The following is a 15557-nucleotide window of genomic DNA, read 5'->3' on the forward strand; positions in this document are numbered from 1 at the left end:
ATTTGCTATGTGTCACTGTAAACATACTTATATCATTTACTTCTTATCACTAATGAATAACAGATGAGGGTATATATTGGATAAAAGCAGGCGTTGCTTTGCGGAAGTTCATCATGATTATATAATGATTTATTTATTTTGCTATCATCCGCGAAAAGCCGACGAACCCGTGCGACAACGTCACCCAGGTCCGACAAAATACTCTCTACGTACGTTTCACCCCGAAACCGGAGCATCCTCAGGAGATGTTGACTCTACAACGTGCAATTGCAAAAAGTTTTTTTGTTTTCCGTTTTCTACATACGTTCCAACCCGGTTTCGGGGTGAAACGTACGTCGGACCTGGGTGACGTTGTCGCATGGGTTCGTCAACTTTTCGCGGATGATAGCAAAATAAATAAATCATTATATGAGGGTATATATCTCTTACCTTTTTGATGTTGTACGTTAAGTGATGCAATCTAAGATGGAAGCGGGCTAACTAGTTAGAAGGAGGATGAATATCCACACCATTTTAGGTTTCTACACGACATCACACCGGAACACTAAATCACTTGGCGGTCGAAATCGCGTGCATCCGCTAGTTGTTAATATAATTTTAATTATAATATGATATGAAATCATTAGGTGTTTAAATTTTGTTTGTAATCTACTGTCCAGTGTAACAGACGTCTTGGTTGGACAATTGGACATGTTGTTTTATATAGTTTTAATTGTATGCCTTTTGGCAATTTTGTGTGTGTGTGACTGGTTCAGTCGTGATTCGAGATTGATGAGACAGATCCCTGGGCCAACCGCGTGGCCTATTATTGGAAATGTGCTAACTTATTTGGCTCCTCCAGGTAAGTAGTTTTTGGTATATCATCATCAATATCAGCCGATGGACGTCCACTGCAGGACAAAGGCCTCTTGTAGGGACTTCCAAACATCACGATACTGAGCCATTTGCATCCAGCGAATACCTGCGATTTGCTTGACGTCGTCAGTCCATCTGGTGGGGGGTCGACCAACACTGCGCTTTCCATTCCATTCCAGTACTTTGGGACCCCAACGTCCATCGGCTCTTCGAACTATGTGCCCCGCCCATTGCCACTACAGCTTCGCGACACGTTGAGCTAAGTTGGTGATTTTAGTTCTTCTGCGGATCTCCTCATTCTGATTCGATCACGCAGATAAAATGATATGCTAAAATTAAAAAAAATATTTTAACAATAATAAATCATAGCGCACCACTTTTTTCAGATAATTCGAAATAATTAACGATACGTTATCGAGTATCGTTGTTTATTTGACATGTGTTAGACTCGAATTATAATATACCGTTGTAATTGGGATCATATATACATATAAAGGAGATCATTCACGCTCCATACATTTTTGGGCTCTTTTTGAAAGTGCCGGCCAACAAAAAAAAAATGGCATGACTCGTTATAATTAGCTATTTGGAGCAATAGTTAATATGGCATAAAAGTTGTCAGGTGGCTCTGAACCAAGTTATAAAGGTTCGACGATTCGTTATTTCCATACATTTTGTCAATTTTCAAAAGTGCCCGCTAAGAAAAAAAACTGATACGTATCGTTAGAACTGCCCATTTGAAACAATAGTTAGTATGAAACGAATGTTGTAAGATTGCTCTGAATCAAGTTATACAGGTTCAATGACTCGTCACTTCTATACATATTTTTTGAGTGTTGTAAGTGCCCACCTACAATATAAATAATACGTATCGTTGTAACTAGCCATTTGCAGCAATAGTTACTATGGCATAAACATTTTAGTATAGCTCTGTGTCCAGTTATGCAGTTTCGATGCTTCGTCAAATCCATATGTTTTGTTGATTTTCAAAGTGCTGTTTTACAAAAATATGCACTTATCACTGCACTTATCGTCAGAACTGCCCATTTGGAGTAATATTTAGTATGTCACGAAGGCTGTAGGTTTGGTCTGAACCAAGTTATAAGGGTTCGATGTCTCGTCACTTATATGGATTTTATTGATTTCTGTAAGTGCCCACCGACAATATTAATGATACGTATCGTTTTAACTGGTCATTTGTGGCAATAGTTAGTATAACACGAATGTTGTAGGATTGCTCTAAACCAAGTTGTACAGGTTAAATGGCATGTCATCTCCATACATTTTATTGTATGCCTGCCAATAAAATTCTTACAGACGGTATCATTTTAACTGATCATTTAGACATACTTTGTCAGTTAGTATGGCAGGCACGTTGTATAAATGCTCTGATCTAAGTTATACAGGTGTGACTATTTGTAATATCCATAGATTTTCTTGATTTTTAAGAGCCAACCATTGAAATGGTACGTATCATTAGAACTGGCTGTAATAGGAACGGGGAGTAATAGTTAGTATAGTACAACAAACGTTGTAGGCCTGCTCTGAACCATGTTATACAAGTTCAATGATTCTTAATTTCTATGCATTTTATCGATTTAAGCAATACAGTTAGCAGGTAGGTATGACAGAAACATTGTATGATTGCTCTGATCCAAGTTATTTGCGTTCGATGATTCGTCACTTATCTTTTTGTTGATATCTAAATGTAATGGGAAACAATAAATAGGTAATAATGATGAATACTTAACTAATAATATGAATTAAATGTCATCATGGTGTAAGAGCTGTGTCATCATTATTTGTTATGTTCTTCCTTCTGGACCGTTTCTGCACTTGGCCATGTGATTCGCCGTTGTGCGTGTATTTGTTATGTTATTCAAGCTTGTAAACCGAAATTACCATTACTTGAAGAACTTAATAAAAGGTTTTTATTTCTCTCAATGCACAATAACACAATTTTTAGTTACATTTGCACCATAATGTTGAATTTGTGCAAATGCTTAGAATCATTATTTCTATATTTTATTATTGCCTTTATGTTTTCCAACTTTTTCGGAAAGCAATGAATGAAAGTTATATAACTTGTTTCAGTACTAGAAACGTTACTACAACGTTTATGCCATAGTAACTATTACTGAAAATGGCTAGTTATAACGATAAATAGCATTTACTTTGTAACTTACAAAACTCCATCAAATACATTGAAGTGACGAGACATAGAACCTGTATAACTTGGTTCAGAACAATCTTGCAACATTTGTGGCATACTAACTATTACTCCAAATGGGCAGTTTTAACCATAAGTACCATATTTTTGATAAACGGTACTTTAAAAAATCAATAAAATAAATGGATTGGACGAATCATCGAAACTGTATAACTGGACACAGAGCTATACTACAATGTTAATGCCATAGTAACTATTACTGCAAATGGCTAGTTATAACGATACGTATGATTTATTTTGTTTGCGGGCACTTACAAAACTCAGTAAAATGTATAGAAGTGACGAGTCATCGAACCTGTATAACTTGGTTCAGTGCAGTCCTACAACATTTGAGCCATAATAACTATTGCTCCAAATGGACAGTTCTAACGATACGTACCAGTTTTTTTTCTTGGCGGGCACTTTTGAAAATTGACAAAATGTATGGAAATAACGAATCGTCGTCCTACAACTTTCATGCCATATTAACTATTACTCCAAATGACTAGTTCCAACGATTCGTGCTATTTTTTTTCGTTGGCCGGCACTTTCAAAAAGGGCCCAAAATGAATGATCTCCTTTACAACTGATTGCTATAAAGTTAATTTTTTTTTAATCTTTACAAGTTAACCTTTGACTCCAATCTCACCTAAGTGACGATGCAATCTAAGATGGAAGCGGGCTAACTTGTTAGGAGGAGGATGAAAATCCACACCCCTTTCGGTTTCTACACGACATCGTACCGGAACGCTAAATCGCTTGGCGGTACGTCTTTGTCGGTAGGGTGGTAACTAGCCACGGCCGATGCCTCCCACCAGCCAGACCTGGACCAATTAAGAAAACCTCAATCGGCCCAGCCGGGGATCGAACCAAGGACCTCCGTCTTGTAAATCCACCGCGCTTACCACTGCGCCACGGAGGCCGTCAAAAGAGGCTCTTCGAAATATGTGCCCCTATTTATTTATTAACTAGGTATTTTTTTTTTTAATTACAGATAAGATGTTTCTAGTGATGCGAAATCTTCACAAGGAGTATGGTCCTATTACTCAGGTACATGCGATGCAAATTCGGTACGTAAGCGTCTGCGAACCTAACGATTTGGAAGTAAGTTTTATATAATTCTTCGTCCGCGTGAAAATCGATATAAACTTTCAACCCCTATTTCATCCCCTCACAGGTCGAAATTTAAAAAACGCTAGAACAAATGTTTAATTATGTCTTACCAAGTGCTTAAATATAAAGTTTCATGGTTCATGGTTTTATCTTTTAAAATTAAGAAATCCCATACAAACTTTCAACCTCTATTTCAACCTCTTCATCCCTTTTTTTCGCAATAAAAGGTAGCCTATGTCCTTTCTCAGGGTCTAAAGATTGTCTGTGCCAAATTTCATCAAAATCGGTTGAGAGGTTTGAGCGGGAAAGCGTAACAGACAGACAGACAGAGTTACTTTCGTAATTACTTTTTATAATAACTTACTTTTATAATATTAGTAGGGATTTATTAAAATATTGTTTAAAGATAAAACTAATGTTTAGAGAGCCGTGACAGCCCAGTGGATATGATCTCTGCCTCGGATTCCGGAGGGTGTAGGTTCAAATCCAGTCCGGGGCATGCACCTCCAACTTTTCATAAATATCACGAGCTTCAAACGGCGAAGGAAAAACATTGTGAGGAAACCTGCATACCTGAGAATTTTCTTAATTCTCTGCGTGTGTGAAGTCTGCCAATGCGCATTTGGCCAAACCCTAATTCTGACCCCTCTTATGACAGGAGACTCGAGCTGAGCAGTGAGCCGAATATAATGATAAATGTTAAAAGGAAACTGTGACACTAAAAGATAATAAAGATCCCAACTAAACAAAAAACGTATGCTAGTAGTAGGTAAGACAATATCTACAGTGAACGAATCGAAAGCAGGACATCTCGCTTTGTGTCTAATAATAATATTATCAGTTGGGCGACTAACCATTTAGGGTCTCTGACGAAGGGTCGCCATGAAGCTAAATGTTAAAGCAAATAAACTTAGTGTTTCGTTCATCATCTCATTCGAAAGATATCAAAGTTTAAAAATGTAAGTATTAGAAAAAAGTTCGCAGCGCCGCTCAACTCAAGAACGGCTGAACCGATTTAGTTGAAAATTGGTGGAGAGGTAGCTTAGAACCAGGCGATGGAAATAGGATACTTAATTACTTAGGTATTAAGCAGGGGTTGAGTAGGGTAGGGTAGGCTTAGGGTAGAGTAGGTGTACCGACAAAGACGTACCGCCAAGCGATTTAGCGTTCCGGTACGATGTCGTGTAGAACCGAAAAGGGGTGTGGATTTTATCCTATTCCTAACAAGTTAGCCCGCTTCCATCTTAGACTGCATCATCACTTACTCAGGTGAGATTGTAGTCAAGGGCTAACTTGTAAAAAATAATAAAAAAACGGTCTAGGGTGGGAGTAGGACGGGTATGGAATGGGTTAAAGCGAAGCTTGAACCGGTCCGCTAGTCTGTTATAAAATAACACTTAGCGTGTTTAACATGCTATAGAGCGTAACTATGTATAAACAAAAGGCACACGGAAGTTATGCGTAACTTATGGAAAAATGTCACAAAAAATAAAAATATAACAAACCGGTTTCACCTAATTTCCGAGAATTACTAGTTAAACCTTCTCGGCTATTCTGTAACGATATTTTTATAACTCGCAAATTCGAGTTTCGAAATCACCTCTATCTCTTTTTGTTTAACACGATACTATAGAAAGAGAAAGATAGCGGTGACTTCGAAACTCGCACTTGCGAGTTATACAAAACAACGTTGGAGAATAGCCGCCCTGTTATCTATACTAATATTATAAAGCTGAAGAGTTTGTGTTTGTTTGTTTGATTGAACGCGCTAATCTCAGGAACTACTGGCCCGATTTGAAAAATTCTTTCAGTGTTAGATAGCCCATTTATAGGGGAAGGCTATAGGGTATTTTATTCCCGTATTCCTACGGGAACGGGAACCACGCGGGTGAAACCGCGCGGCGTCAGCTAGTGAACAATAGAATCAAAATAATCCGGCCAAGTGCGTGTCAGGCCACGCGCTTTTGAGTTTAAATGAGCACTTAAAATCCTTTTATTGCAAAAATACCGATATTTTTTGTAATAAACATACACTATCACATCACACATATTGGGATAGGTGAGAAAAAAATCGCCTCACTTAACATTTAGAGAAGTAACCTAAAAATATTTTTTTTTTAAATTTCCATTTTACCATTATATAGACGTGATATGCCGTATATATTCTGTGGCCGTATACGAGTAGGTACCCAATTAGCCATGCCGAATTACAGCTTCCTAATTTTAAAATACTCTGAGTTATGTTACTAACAACTTTATCCATTTAATTAGCAACGGAATTAGTATGCAATTTTCGAATTCCAGTTAAGTTTTTTACGTTGGTCGTCTGTAACTCTTTATATATATATTTTTTTAATTTTAATTGCTACCTAACTGTTGTAGTACCTATTTCTTGTAAATTAATTATACGGGGTGCTTATGCTTATGCTTATTAATTATACGGGAAAAGTTGGAAGTGCATGCCCCGGACCGAATTCGAACCCACGCCCTCCGATATCGCAGGCAGAGATCATATCCACTGAGCTATTACGGGTTTTTAGTCTCGCAGTACCAATCCTTAAACTTAGAGTAACTATAAAAATTGTATTTTATTTTCAGCTCGTGATGTCTTCATCGGAATATGTGACAAAAGCTGATGCTTACAAATTCGCTGCGCCGTGGCTGGGCGACAGTTTACTTCTCTGTACAGGTCAGTTGTTGTTATAGTTCTATTTGTGAGATTCTAATGAATGAAAAAGGGCGTAGGTTCGAATCCGACTCAGGGCAAGCATCTCTAACTTTTCAGTTATGTGCATTATTATTAATTAAATATCACATGTCTTAAACGGTGAAGGAAAAACATCGTGAGGTAACCTGTATGCCAGAGAATTTTTTGAGTTTATAGGAGTTTACTCCTTAAGAATCGATTTTTTATATATAAGGCGTCCGGTATGAGAAAAATCCGAGGGGTAAAACCAACTGAACTAACGAAAAAGTGTCACGTTTTTGATGCGCACCTTTAGTGCGCAACTTTCTAATTTAGCTGTGAGTGTATTGAGACGTACATAGGGTATGCTGTATAGGCGACTATACCTATATACTATATGTTATTGGGCTTGTTTGTTTAATGATTATATCATTGTAAGAGTAAAATATATAATGTGAAGTATATTATAAAGTCTATTAGTTATTTTACAATTCTATACATTTAGTCTTCTTTAACATAAGTATTACTAAAGCCCTACTCGATGTGCACTGTTTACCAACAAAAAAAAGTGTGTATGTTAAAAAAAACAAAAAGTTAGCTCGAAGCACGTCTCAATACTCGCGCCTTATAAGTGAAAGGTGCGCAACCGAGGTGCAGCAGGCCGCGGCGTGCGCACCCGCCTACAGCGTGCACATGGGTGCGATGTGCAAGTTGTTGGCGGCACAGCGCACGGTGAAAGGTGCGCAGAATAGGTTGCGCACAAAAAACGTAACGCATGTCATTTCATAACTTATTGGAGTTTACTCCTTAACAATCGATTTTTCATTTATACCCCTCGGTACATTTTTTGTGCGCAACCTATTCTGCGCACCTTTCACCGTACGTAGCCGCCATAGCGTGCACATGCCTAGCGCGTCCGCACGCACGTGCACGCTGTTGGCGGGCGCGCACGCAGCGCTGCACCTCGGTTGCGCACCTTTCACTTTTCAGGCGTTGCTATTGAAAAGAGTAAACTCCATTCGTGCGTTGGAGCTGACACACTTTTTCTTAATTCTCTGCGTGTGTGAAGTCTACCAATCCGCATTGGGTCAGCGTGGTGGACTATTGGCCTAACCCCACTCATTCTGAGAGGAGATTCGAGCTCAGCAGTGAGCCGAATATGGTTTGATAATGATGAATGAAAGAATGCTGTACCAGTGGGTATAACCTTTGCCTTCAATACGGAAAGCATATTACGGAATTATAATAGAGAGAAAGATAGAAAAGATATTACGGAAGACAAATTAACATCGTGAGAAAAACTGTATAGCTGAGAATTTTCTTAATTCTGCCAATCCGCATTGGGCTAGGATGGTGGTGGACTATTAGCCTAACCCCTCTCATTCTGAAAGGAGACTTGTGCTGAAAAGTGAGCCAAACATGGGTTGTCAATGATTATATTTATTTGTTTATTTATTAACACAACATATAGCTACAGAATTACTCAAAACTTAATTTATAATTAACATTGACGGCCTCCGTGGCGCAGTGGTATGCGCGGTGGATTTACAAGAAGTCCTAAGTTCGATCCCCAGCTGGGCCGATTGAGGTTAACTTAATTGGTCTGTCTTTTTGTTTTGTCATTGTTTAAATATGGATGTCACTTTTGGGGGGAAAAACAAATTAGAGTTAGTTTTTTTAACCTAAAAGGGCCCCGTGTTTAAATTTGCTACAGGCTAGCTTAATCTGGCACTGACTCAAGTACCTAAACTTTAAAGGAAAGAAATGGCACCAGCGCAGAAAACTGCTGACTAAGGCGTTTCACTTCAACATTTTGAAGAAATTCATGGTGACATTCAAGCAACACACTCAGCAGTTCGTGAAGCAGGTGGAGGAGGAAATTCTTAAAGAAAAGACAGACGTTAAGGCACTTGTTGGACCCGCGGCTTTGCGTGTCATAAGCGGTAGGTACATATTTTACAATACTATACCTCAGACCAATTATAGAAGGACCTGTATCGCACTCATAGTCACGAACAAAATTGTCTGTCATTTTCTGAAGAAAACGAGCTTAGATTTGGCATATATTTTTTAGTAAAGTACGATTTTTGCCCGTTTTTTACACAACTCAATTGCACAAAAAGGTATTTTTACGGAGCTCTTTAACCGACGAACACGATTACAACTATTAAAGATCGATTCTATAGAGACAGTTTTTATAATCGCATTAGATCGTTGATCATATACTTTGACAGAAAAGTAATGTCTAGCGAGGCAGGTCCTATATAATAATTGGTCTGAGTATTATACGCCTCATAACCAGTGGCGTAGAGTGCTTTGGAGGGACCCTCCCCCTGTAGTCAAGTGGCACGTCGATTCTCTTTCTACGATCGCAAACGCTTCGAAAACTAGAAAAATGTATGGGAATGACAGATCTTGATCACGTGACCTGTCAATGTCAATGGCAAATGTCATTTCATACATTTTTCTCAGTATCGAAATGAGTTGGGGTAAGCCATTAAGAAGAATTGAATTGAATTGAGTTGGGGTAAAGGACCAAATGAAGGGTAAAGATTTCTTACAAAAGAAACAAAAATGCTTACACAAATAAAAGATAATAAGACAGTTACTTGATCTATGTAGGATGTTTTCAAATTTTAGCGGCACGCTTGACGCAATAAAAAAGAGATTGTTTTTTGACTTGTGTCATTTCTGAAGTGAAACTCTGTAGGCAGTTTTTTTTCTGGAAGGCACCAGATTCAGTGAAATTGTGGGATTACATTTTACAAATTTTTGCTTTTACACTGTAATAAAAACGGTATACTATATCATTCACTAGCTGACGCCGCGCGGTTTCACCCGCGTGGTTCCCGTTCCCGTAAGATTACGGGGATAATACATAGCCTATAACCTTCCTCGATAAATCTATCTAACACTGAAAGAATTTTTCAAATCAGGCCAGTAGTTCTTCAGATTAGCGTGTTTAATTAAACAAACTAACTCGTCAGCTTTATAATATTAGTATAGATTAGTTTAGACATAGCTGGGCACCGTCAATCAAATAGTTAACTTCGTTAATCGTTAATCCGCTACAAAAAAAGTTAGCTTTGTCACAGTAGTTATACTGTGGCTTCGTTAAACGTTAAAGCGTTAAATTTCGGAAGAATTAACGCAAGTTAACGTTAGTCGTTAATCCGTTAATATCTGGATTAATGATTAACGGACCTCTGCATATTAACGGAAGTTAACGTATGCGTTAACATGTTCAAGAGTTAACTTAAAAGTTAATCCGTTAATAAAAATGTTAACTTCGTTAATTAACGATTAACGGATTAACGATTTAATGCCCAGCAATGAGTTTAGATTGATACGGCTGATACGGTAGCTAGTAGCACGCTTCACGCAATTAGGTTGCACTAATAAATATTTTGTGGTCGAGGTTCAAATATAAGTAGCGACCTCCCAATATTATTGTTTACGAAAATCATGTCGTACTTTAAGACTTATTACATCGATAATGAGTATACGGTCATGTTATCGCATAGGTCACTTTGGTTGTTGATTGTTGAGTGACCAAACATTAGATATGTACTTATGAAACAACGACAAATAAAATAAGGGTTCCGTTTTTGTACGTATGTATGATCGGAACCCTAAAAACAGGACAGTCATTTGGTAAAAATTCAAAATTTATTTCAATTAGGCTTAGTTTACAAGCACTTTTAAAAAGTCAGGATTATGACATAATTTAATTTAATCTAATGGTGGTGATAATAATCGAAAACTTAAAATTAAAGTTACGAGGGTTCCAAACGCACCTTGGTCCGACAAGAGCCCACAACAAACTTAGCCAAGTAATTAATCGCCAGCGTGGGATTTCTTTATTTAGGAAATCTTTTTTTAATTTTCGCTAAACTGGTACACACTTACAATAACGGAATTTTCTAGCAAGATACTTATAAGAGTAATGAAAAAAAATGTTTATTTTGTAACTAAAGCTTAACATAGTTTCTTATGAATTCCAGAGACAGCAATGGGAACATCACTTACTGACGATAGAGTCGCGTTTCAGAAATATTTCGACTCTATCCTTTTCTTAGGTGAAGCGATCATCACACGGTTGTCCAAAGTCTGGCTACACAATGATTTTATATTCAATCTCAGCAAATTTGGGAAAACACAAAAGTCTGTATTAACAGAACTCCATGGATTTACGAATAAAGTGATCAAAAATAGACGCAATTTCTTAGATGAAACAGATTTCAAGCAAGATGACAATGACTCCGACTCCTACGATAACAATGAAAAGATGGCCCTGTTAGATTTGCTTTTAAAAAACGAAAGACAAGGAGTTATAAACAATGAAGTGATTCGGGAAGAAGTTGACACTTTTATGTTTGAGGTACAGAGTTTTTAATTCTTACTGTAGTATATGTCAACAGCCTAGACTGTCAATAGATGAGTCTATAAATACAAGCCTCGGACAAGAGGGGGCAGTTGCACTTTGGTGCTGCAGCAGTACGTACCACGAGGTACTAAGTAGATACAGTGTTCAACCAACTGGATGTGATAAGCCGAGTGATAAACCGATCACCCAGAGAGTGTGTGCAAACACTACACTTACTAATTATTTTAATTTTTGGGTTACATATCAATTTAAAAAATAGCATGTTGGATTTGCAAGAAACATTTCATGGAAAGCTATATGAAGTTTTTGTAGGAGTAGTTAGTTATCTAGACTATTAATAGAGATTCCTATTTGAGTCTTCATCGATACATGCCTAAAACGACGATCCGGTCAATTGAAATCCAATAGTTTCATGCAGGCTGACTGGATATAACCGATCAATCAGTACAATACGATACAAGACGTAATCGTGAAGTGAAAAAATATGGAGATAATAAAAATTCCATTTAGAATTACTTTTAATGATAAAGTTATACATAATTAGAATTATAATATATTATAAGATGAAATATTAATGCTTCATTTGAATAATTTTAGGGTTATGATACAACAACAATAGCACTGTCCTTTTTCTTGATGGCGATCGCTAACGAGCCTGCTATACAAGTAAGTTAAGTCACCGAAATATTTTAAACCACCTTATTCAAAAACAATTAACATATAAAATATAACATGATAATGTACTAAATACAACTGTCTTTAATTAGTCAAAATACTAGTTGCCAGTATTGTAATCTTAATATATAAATACGAAATCTCGAAAACCACTTGATGTACAAAGCTGAAATTGGGCAGGGAGGTAGTTTATAGTTAGTAGGGCCGAACTAAGGAGGTCTAAGGGTGACAAAGTCGTGGGTGTCCGCTAGTTACTGATAAAAGCGTTTAATGTTCTGAAAAGGTCCAGCATAGTCTACATCAAAATGCACAAGAATAAAAGCTCTTGTCATCATTCACTTTACCTACATACTATCTCTCCAGAACAGTAACTTTTACTGCATTAAAAGTATCCCGGTGTTGATAACCTGTATGTTATATGTCATATCTATTTGAATCATAATTATCTGTTGATCATTCAGATCTTCTACAGATTATTCAGATCTTTTGAAAAGTGTCTATTTTCTCCATTAAAGTTTTTCAATTTTCAATGGAAAAATATTTGCATTTACGTGTAATCAATATATTTTTCTCCATATCTTATATATAAAATATATATTGAATCAATATAATATTAATAAAAATATACCTTTTCAGCATATCGGTGAACGAGGTTTCGGAAATAATGTATTTGCGCAAATTTAGAAACTTAGTCTATTGAGAATTCCTACATTGAAATTTTTTAACTCATTGTATGTTTTGTTTAACACTAGGATAAAATATACGCAGAACTACAGCAAGTCATGGGCCACAGTCAGGAGTTGCCAACTATGGAGGAGTTAAATGACATGAAGTACTTAGAATGTTGCATCAAAGAGTCTCTCCGTCTCTACCCTAGCGTGCCGTTTATTGGCAGAAAGGTGACGAAGGAAATAGTTTTAAGTACGTATTACCAAAATATAGTAAACAATGATTTTTTAAAGAGCAACCCTTGAGATAACTTTTGAATCTCTTCAGTAAAACCTGCCTTCTGAATTGGAGATTTTTCATAAATAGTCCTTTAGATTAGATAGATTTTTCATAATTAATCCCTTTTAAAATAAACTAATACTCAATTCTTCAAATAATATCCGTTCGCTCCTGTACTTACTCTTAAATTTGTGATTTACTCCTTATATAAACGCGATAGTTTCTATGGATGTATGGATGTTCACTGTGAAATTGAGATAGTTATATAACCTGGATCAACACATATGTTACAATTATATCAAAAAAAAACATAATTCTCGTAGTATTCGCGAAAAACTGAGTCAACGTGGCGTCCTCTAGTTATTTAAAAAAGTAATTTGTGGAACCAGATTCTTTTTGTTGCCACATTAAAAGATTGGCAGAGTATTACTTCTAGTCCTACAAGACACTATCGAAAATATTAGTCAGTCAACATCAGATGAACCGTTTGCGCTTTTGCTATTTGAACAAACAAACAAACAAGCATGAGACAACATACTAGTATCTAAGCATGCAAGGTTATTGTTCAGTAAAATCTAAAATGTTCTTCTGAAGGTGGCTATACAGTACCCGTGAACACATCCTGCTTCATCATGATCTACGACCTCCATCGTCGAGCTGATTTGTACCCGGACCCGGAAAAGTTCGATCCGGACAGATTCCTCCCGGATAACATCTTGAAACGCCACGTCTACGCTTACCTGCCCTTCAGCGCTGGCCTGAGAAACTGCATAGGTAATATTTTGAGTCATTATCATTAACAGCCCATGGACGTTATAAACACAACGGTCTCGAGCCGCCAGTATCCAGCGGCTCTCTGCAACTCACTCGATATTCTCAGTCCACCTAGTTGGGCTTGGGGTGTTTGATCAACACTGCGATTTCCGGTGCGGGGTTGCCATTCTATCATCATCCCTACGTCCATTGGCTCCTTAAAATATGTGGCCGTAATAGCTTCGCGACTCGCTGAGCTATGTCAGTGACTTTGGTTCCTATGATAATCTCCTCATTTCTGAATCGATCATCCAGATAAACTCCATTCATTTAGTATTTAATGGTTTAAGATCCGAATTAAAAACGATCTTCACCGACCTGATTATTGAATAAAGATAATTTTAACTCTTGTTTTTTGTTATACATTTGTTACACATGACTCATGCTTTTGACTACATAACTTTAACGATTACTATTAATTGATAACTGAGTGTTTAATGACCGGGACCGACGGCTTAAAGTGGGTAACACCAACTTCTTAACTCCGGCTTAAGGATTTTAGCCAGGATGCGAACCCATGATCCGATGCGTCATAGGCTAACCACTGGACCTACGAGACAATCCTATTTGCTGCGTTTGCCTTTGAGACTTTAAGCCCATGGTCATCAGAAACTAAATTTGTTTTCAATTCTATGATCTGACAAATTGATCCATCAGGTGACCTAACCTGGCGCTTATTAGGCACAAGCCTTGCCATCCAGACATCGTCAGCGTATTGGGTACCATACCAATGGGTGAACAGCTAGTTGGCGTGTGTTTCTCATAGATATTTAATTTATTTCAAAAGCTTGAATTTGCTTTTAACTTTCATTTTGTTTATCTTATTTTCAGGTCAAAAATTCGCGATGCTTGAGATGAAAATGATCCTGAGTGGTTTGCTTCGGAGGTTCCACGTGGAGCCTGTGACCAAACCGTCCGACATAGTTTACAGGGCAGACATCATTCTACGGACAGTGGAACCCATGTATGCCCGTTTCCGATTAAGAAGATAAATTAGAGAATATGTTAAAGTGGTTAAAGTTAGATTCCAATGGATGTGGCACTATAAAGATATGTTGATAGTTATGTTGCAACCTCAATAGCTCAGCGGAAAAGGAGTGGACTTACGACGGGAGGTCGTGGATTCGAAACCCACCCGCTATACTTTTGTCATACCCACTCCTAATACAGTTACCGACTAATTGAAGGGGAACGGGAATAGTCATATTGAAAATATATAGCAATTACTCTAAAAAAAAATTTATAATAATATAAAGCACACATTGATCGTAAAGGGCTCGTCACCGTATCAATGTTACATAAATACCTTTATGTTCTACGGTTACAGGGTTAAAAGAACTCACCGTACCTATTATTGTTGTACGTATACGTAATATGTCAATATCTAGACGTTCTGCTAAGAAAACGAATGAAGAGAAAGAAGACATAGTTTAAATACAGTTATCTAATATTTTTTTTTATTTGAAAATGTATACATAAAGGAATGTAGAAAAATAGTATAGTTTGAAGACAAGTTTGCAATAGTATAGTTTGAAGACAAGGGCCCAAGCAACCAGTATCAACCAGGGCCGGCTCCAGAGTGAGGCACCTAAGGGATTAAATTCGAAAATAATATTGAATGGTGGTCTTGGCACTTGTACATATGTTTTATGTGGTTAGGTTTTTACAGTAAATTGATTGCAGTTTTTTTATGCAGTTTTTCATTAATATGAAAATTGCACAAGTTTTGAAAATAAAACATTGATAAAATTACAAAGACATTTAATTTTGAGTACCTACTTACAATAATACACACATACAATAAATATTTTATCTAAAAATTCGACTACAGTAGCCCGGGTAATCGTTGCCAGTGGGGTGATAAACTAATT

General features: G+C 37.1%; 1 protein-coding gene across 1 annotated transcript; it reads left to right on the forward strand.

The window, feature by feature from the left end:
* Positions 1-529: 529 nt before the first annotated feature.
* On the forward strand, positions 530-15385 carry LOC112048985 (cytochrome P450 4C1). Its single transcript, XM_024086700.2, has 9 exons — positions 530-841; positions 4059-4168; positions 6776-6866; positions 8621-8806; positions 10868-11244; positions 11848-11916; positions 12678-12846; positions 13468-13647; positions 14518-15385. The coding sequence occupies exons 1-9, from the start codon at positions 691-693 to the stop codon at positions 14676-14678; spliced, it is 1494 nt and encodes a 497-aa protein (XP_023942468.2). The 5' UTR covers positions 530-690; the 3' UTR covers positions 14679-15385.
* The last annotated feature ends 172 nt before the right edge of the window (positions 15386-15557 follow it).

The sequence above is a fragment of the Bicyclus anynana genome, chromosome 9, assembly GCF_947172395.1.
Source record: "Bicyclus anynana chromosome 9, ilBicAnyn1.1, whole genome shotgun sequence".
In the NCBI taxonomy this organism is placed as follows: Eukaryota; Metazoa; Arthropoda; class Insecta; order Lepidoptera; family Nymphalidae; genus Bicyclus; species Bicyclus anynana.